Source organism: Gadus morhua, chromosome 2, assembly GCF_902167405.1.
Source record: "Gadus morhua chromosome 2, gadMor3.0, whole genome shotgun sequence".
Lineage (NCBI taxonomy): Eukaryota > Metazoa > Chordata > Actinopteri > Gadiformes > Gadidae > Gadus > Gadus morhua.
The window spans coordinates 2,182,976-2,190,052 of NC_044049.1; the positions used below are offsets into that span (position 1 = coordinate 2,182,976).

The 7,077-nt window shown below is 52.3% G+C and overlaps 1 protein-coding gene across 1 annotated transcript; it reads right to left on the reverse strand.

Moving 5' to 3' along the window:
- Positions 1-290: 290 nt before the first annotated feature.
- gfap (glial fibrillary acidic protein) lies at positions 291-6,344 on the reverse strand. Its single transcript, XM_030348586.1, has 9 exons — positions 5,746-6,344; positions 3,847-3,907; positions 3,662-3,757; positions 2,749-2,910; positions 2,219-2,344; positions 1,580-1,800; positions 1,245-1,288; positions 781-863; positions 291-587 (listed from the first exon to the last, which is right to left on the reverse strand). The coding sequence occupies exons 1-9, from the start codon at positions 6,315-6,317 to the stop codon at positions 546-548; spliced, it is 1,407 nt and encodes a 468-aa protein (XP_030204446.1). The 5' UTR covers positions 6,318-6,344; the 3' UTR covers positions 291-545.
- Between the last annotated feature and the right edge of the window lie 733 nt (positions 6,345-7,077).

A 7,077-nucleotide genomic window follows, 5' to 3' on the forward strand; every position in this document is an offset into this window, starting at 1 on the left:
ACACACACACATACACACACACGCACACACAGAAGCCGGCACCCAATGATTCCTTCATAGCACCCGGGAAGGATAAAAATACCAAGCAGACACCTGCGCTTCGGTCCCCGCTCCCCTCGTTCACTTTACACCGCCGCCTTCCCTCGAGTCGCCGCGCTCGGACGCGACTCGCGGCAGAACTCAAACTCAGACTTCACGTACAACGTGTCCCCGATCGTCACTCTCTCAACACTTCCTCTGTTCAGACCAGAACCCACCAGAGCGTTAAAACCCTTCGCATTCGTCAGACAGAAAGTACAAACGTTTATTTATATCTGGGTTTTTGTTGGTTTAGGCAAAAACGATATAGACCCCTCTTTGTTAGGCGGGCCGCCTAACAAAGAGGGGTCTTTATCGTTTGGGGAGAATCATGAGGAAAATCATGACTTCGTAATTGGTTTGATGGTTTGGAGGGGCTTTTATGATTCTAGGGTCGATTTTTAATATGGATACATAAGTTAGTGGTTGGCTAGTTTTCTTTTTTTGTTGTTTTGTAGACACAGAGATCAGGGCAGATCCTTGTGTTCCTCGGTGGACTCCTTGATGATCTGAAATAAAGAAAAAGAGTTGATTTAGACGGAGTAGAGGCCATAATTAGTGTGAGGCGCTGTGGTTTATTGTCTTCTCGGGGCCTCAGGTGTGTATGGACGCTTGTGATTTGTGTTCCACACTTGCGACACACCGCCCCCTACAGGCGAAGGAGGCGAAGTGGCGCGACTAAACAAAGTGTCACACACACACCTCCCCGTCTCGGGTCTCCACGGTGCGGACCAAGACTCTTCTCTTCACGGTGGCCTCCGGGGGTTTGGTGTCGACGTTTGTTTCTGAAGGAGGAGAGAGCAGAGTCTTATGTAAATGTGAATCACGACGTGTGAATCCCAGTGGGAAAGCCTACCCGGTATATCTGATATGTTGGCAGCATTGTTTGCATGAAGGTAAATGATGGCAAGGACAAACATAGATAAATATAGTTCCCCAACATAATACCTGATGATATGAAGGGATAGATGTTTACAGACAAAATTAGAATTACTACATTTTAAGTTGGGCTAAACATTTCCCACAAAAAGGTTTTAGAAGTGTAAAAAATACCCTTAAACATTTTTAAAAAATTCAGTTTTAATTTGTTTTAATTGAATTATCTCATCCCTAGTAGTCATCCATATAGCTATATATCTTGCCATTATTTTCAATCCCTTACTCACCTCTGAACTGCATATTGGCGAAACTCTGCACAGGAACTGTGATCCTACAGAAAACCACCACAACCGTCAGACGGCGTCAGACAGCGTCATACAGCACCACAGACCAGTACATGCTAACTTCATCCAGCTAATCTCATCCTAGCTATCTTTGTTGTATACAGGGAATGGGGTAACCTAGCGATTGGTAGCGCTTGGCACTTGGTTGAACAGCGGTATATTGTTGTTTCTCTTTCTTTTGACAGATGTACTTATTGTAAGTCACTTTGGATTAAAGCATCTGCTAAGCGCCCTTAATGTAAATGTGACTCCAGCCTTAACCGCCGGGCGTCCCTCACCTGCTCTCCTCCCCTTCCAGCAGCTTCCTGTAGGTGGCGATCTCGATGTCCAGGGCCAGCTTGACGTTGAGCAGGTCCTGGTACTCCTGCAGATGGCGGGCCATCTCCTCCTTCAGCCCGTTGATCTCGTCCTCCAGACGGTTCACCGTGTCCTGGTAGTTCGCCGTCTCCGTGGCGCAGCGGTCCTCCACGTCACGCAGCTGGCGCTCCAACGACTCGTTCTGAGGACGACGAGGACGAAGAAGATGATGATGAGGATGATGATGAGGATGATGAGGATGCTTAACAACATCTCCTATTATTCTCCCATTCATGCACACAGTCACACACCGGCGACGTTGTCAGACACCCAAGGCGACGTCGGACGCATCTAGGGTGAGGCGTCTGGCTCCGGGACACCTCGACACTCCGGGAAGGAGCCGGGGATCGAACCAGCAACCTTTCGGTTACGAGTCAATCCGCTCTATCTCCTGAGTCACTGCTGCCCTTCGTCATGATGATGACAAGGATGATGATGATGATGATGATGATGATGATGATGAGGATGACGGTAAGCGGCCAATGGGGTGCCGTCGGTGCACTCGAGGGCGAGTCTCGCCGACCAAACCAAACGAGGGTAAACCCGTTTGGTGGACTCACCGTTCCTCGGAGGGAGTCCAGGTCACAGGTCAGCACCTGGAGCTGCCGGCGGTAGTCGTTAGCCTCCTGCTTGGCCAGGCGCAGGGCCTCCGCGTTCCGCCCCGCCGAGTCCGTCATGTCGGCAAACTGGGACAGAAAAACAGTTTAATCGTTGTTATTCTTTTGCAAGAAGGGGAACGTCACGCTTGGCTGGTTGCTGGCATGAGAGAGTTCATGCAGAAAAGTCGAACCGTTGACGTCATTTATCCAACTCTGATTAAAGGGGTGATATTATGCCACCAGGTGTGAGTGTGATAACTGGTGAAATCGCTAGTGGGCGTGGCCACCTAGATGTACGCTGGATGGATCGTCATACACCTAGATTGACACTACCACTTGGTGATGTCGCTGAGGCACAGGGAAGGGCAAGTATTCAAACGGCTTGTAACGACTAATTACACTTACACCCGGTGTTATGATATCACCCCTTTAAAGATGACGTCAAGATGCCCCCCCCCCCCCCCACACACACGGTGGGCCTCTTGGTGTACCTTGGAGCGATACCACTCCTCCGTCTCCTGCATGTTGGACGAGGCCATGGACTCGTACTGCACCCTGATGTCCCTCAGGGCGACCGTCAGGTCGGGCTTGGACACGTCCAGATCCACGTGGACCTGCTGGGCCAGAGCCTGCTCCTGGAGCTCCCGCTGCTCCTGGGAGGAGGAGGGGGAGGGGGGGGGTGGAGGGGGAGGAGGAGGAGGAGGAGGAGAGGGAGGAGAGGAGGAGGGGTAGGAGGGGGACAGGAGGACGAGGAGGAGAAGGAGGGGGAGGAGGAGGAGGAGGAGGGGGAGGAGGCGGAGGGGGAGGAGGGGGGAGGGGGAGGAGGGGGAGGAGGAGGAGGAGGGGGAGGAGGAGGAGGAGGAGGGGGAGGGGGAGGGGGAGGAGGGGTTAGAGGAGGTGGATAGCTGGAGGCTGAAGGGACGTGTAAAAGGATGGAGATCTCTCGACCCTGCCCCATTGGACTGTGGGGTTCGGTGAGGCTGCACACCTGTTGTACATTGAGCAATCAATGTGCAACAGGTTGAACCAGCCATCACCACACACACTCAGCGAAGATGTCCTGCATGGCGGCATGGAGCCCCCGCTCATGTGTCATTGTCTGCAGACCTCACAATAAACCGGATTCCAACACCACCCGTCGTCCCTGGTTGTGGAGGAGCCAAGGGACGGCACCTAAGAGGCGTGTAGCATGTTACCGCCCACAGATACTCAACGACACTGACGCGTGAAACATGCAATGATGGACCATTAATTCAACTCTTCGTCGATTGGTTGATTTTGGACTCACTGATTGATTTTGGACTCACTCCTATCATTTTGACCCATCGATTGATTCTGGACTCATTGATTGATTTTTTGACTCATTGATCGATTGGCAGACGTGAGGCTCTAGGGGGCGCTCACCTCCTCGTGGATCTTCTTGAGGAAGACGATCTCATCGTTCAGGGCCTCGATCTTCCTCTCCAGCTGGATGCGGTTCAGAGACGCCTCGTCCACATCCTGTCGCAGGGCAGGAAGTGAGCGATGCTTATTCATATAGACGTACCGTTCCGATGCACATCGTTGTAGAGAGACGGCAACGCAGGTACCTGTCTGAAAACGTTGAGGTTGTTCTCCGCGTCTTGTCGCTGCCCAGTTTCCTCTTGCAATCTGAGAAGAACCCAAGATAAAAAGGCAGGGTGAGTCACTGACAGGCATAACAATGGAGTTAGGAGTCGTTACAGACACGTAACAGTTACAGATCCATTTGTCTTGCTCTGCGCCCAAACCAGAGCAGCCATATGCTGCCTGCAGCGTTGTGTTTAATATCGAAGTGAGTCTGGTGTTTCTCATGGTTCGACGCTACGACATCAATAAAACAAAGAAAAACAGCAGGTGGCCAGAACTAAAACCATTCCGGACACTTTGAGTCATTAACACAGCATCAATAACGCGTCATGTTATTCACAGATGATCGGGATTAACCGTCACACACAATGACAAGATAAAGTATTCATTAGAAAATATATTAATTATCAATTATTAAATGTTTTGTAGTACATTATTGCATCCCGTTACTTTATTTCAGAAAACTACACGTTTTAAACTGTTCCAATGAGAACAAAAACAGATGAGGCCAAAAAGAAAACGAATTTATGCATGCTAATGTTAGCCTTGTTAGCCCCGCGGCGCCTGCATCACTGCGGGGATCAGAAGACCTTTAGCGCGGTGTGCGGCGCCGCGCCGCGCTAGCTCCCTGCCTAGCGCTATGCGCTGAACAGAGAGCTCGCGCCTCAGTGCACATCCATCTCCGTCTGGCTGCCAGGAACCTTTCCCAGGGGGGAGGAGCCTCAGAGGGCACAAAGGACCTCCACACACACACGCACACGCACACGCGTACACGCACACGCACACACGCAAACATACGCACACGCACATGCATACACACAGACGCATGGATACACACATCCATACACACATGCATACACACACACACACACACACACACACACACACATGCATACACAAAGCGGACACCCACACCCACAACTAACACACACAACCACACACGCACACACACCCACACACACACACACACACACACACACACACACACACACACACACACACACACACACACACACATGGGCGCACACACACACACTCACACACACACACTCACACACACACGTGACATTTGCATTCAGTCATGCAGAGTTTAGGAACGGGACGTCTCACGGGGAGAGAGCAGCAGGAACAACACCGTGACCTTTAACCCCGTCTACAGAACAACTAACACACACGCATCATGACTCTCGACCACAACCATGGAAACAACGTGCGAGGCTCATGCATGGCCACCAGCTGTTGGCCATCGGAAGACCGTCTGGAAGGAAGGATGAGGTATCAAAAGAAAGCCTTCCCGGAATGCAAAGCTGCACATTCCGAACGAGATGAATCCAATCTGCATATTAATGCACTGCACAGGAAGAAGAATCCCGACTGAATCGCTGTGACTCATTTGAAGGCTTACATTCTTCTCATTTCCTCAAATACCAGCCATCGTCGGTATGGATCGAATTAGAGTAAATAGGCCTAGTCACATCGTGACGTCGCGTCGGAATAACGCCTCCTTTCTGAAGCGTGGCAGCATAGGAGTGTGATTGGGTAGCTATGGTGATCTCGTCATTGTTTAATTATGCAGCGTGAAATGTCATTATGGGAAGACATCGTTGTGTTTGTAATTGCCACAGCAATACTTCACGTGACAAAACAAGGTTTTAATTATTTAGATTACGGTACATTTATTTTTATTGTCGTAAGTTTGTGTAAGTACAATCTATTTGGCATTGTAAACATGAACATTTGAATGCTGCAAACACCCACAATCTAGTGAGAAACACCCAACAGTACGCCAAAGGTCCCCTAGGGGTACACGTAACCCCTGTTGAGAACCACTGCACTAGACCACCTGGTTCCTGTAAACTCCCAGGGTGTGACCTCCTGACCTCTGCTTGAGCGTGGCCAGGTCCCCGGCCAGGTTGTCCCTCTCGATCTCCAGCCGGCCCTTGGCTGTCCCCAGCCCGTCCACCTGCCGGCGCAGCTCCCGCAGCTCCTCCTGGACGATCTCGCCCAGCCGGCTGGGCTCCTTGGCCTTGAGCTGGTTCAGCTCGGCCACCAGCATCTTGTTCTGCTGCTCCAGGAAGCGCACCTTTTCGATGTAGCTGGCGAAGCGGTCGTTCAGCCCCATCATCTGCACCTTCTCGTTGGTCCGGGTCTCCTTGTAGTGCGCCTTCATCAGCGAGTCCGCCGGGAAGTCCAGGCGCTCGCCGCCGCCGCCGCCGCCGCCGCCGGCCGAGGAGCCCAGGGAGAGGCGGAGGGAGGGGGAGAGAGCGGCGCCGGGGTGATGGGTGAGGTGGCGGGGGAGGCTGCTGCCGCCGTGCCAGGAGTAGCGGCTAGAGGAGAGGCTCCCCGCCCTGAGACTCCCGCCGCCGCCGCCGCCGCCGCCCCCCCCGGACCCGGAGCCCTGCGACCCGAAGCGCTTCCTGTAGGACGACTGGACCCTCTGAGCGTCCATCATGATCACCGGGAGGGAGTGAGACTCGGGACTGGGAGAGGGCCGGGTTTATATAGGGGTACCCCCCCCCCCACCTCGCTCTGTCCTGAGCGGAGAGAGGCCACAGGGTGGGACAGCGGGAGGCCAAAGTTGTGTGTGTGTGTGTGTGTGTGTATGTATCTGTGCGTTTGTTTTTGTGTGTGTTTAAGTGTGTGTGTGTGTGTGTGTGTGTTTGTTTTTGTGTGTGTGTGTGTTCAGTGAATGGGCCAGAAAGAGAGAGAGCAGTGCAGAGGGGTTGATGTAGACCTGGCATAAATAAAGATGTGAGCCAGGGATTGTTTGTGCTCAACCACACCTCCCTCACTCTCCCCCTTTTCTCCCCCATAGTCTGACTCTGTCTCTCTCTCTCTCTCTCTCTCTCTCTCTCTCTCTCTCTCTCTCTCTCTCTCTCTCTCTCTCTCTCTCTCTCTCTCTCTCTCTCTCTCTCTCTCTCTCTCTCTCTTTCTATTTTAATTTAATGAAAGGGAGTCTGAGTGACAGGAGCTGGCCATCAGCTCCACATGAGGCCAAACAGAAAGATGGTGGACAGACCCAAAGGGGAACAGTAGAAGCTAACAGTTCTCACCTCGCACACTCTCATGGAGGAGAAAACCACAGGGCTTAATGAGGTTGGACAGCAGCGCTCGATAGATTACAGCGGGCCACTGTGCAAAATGTTAGCGGCGCTATTATCTGGCAGCGAGAGAGAGAGATGGACCGGGTCCAGCGTGTAGCACTACCGTGA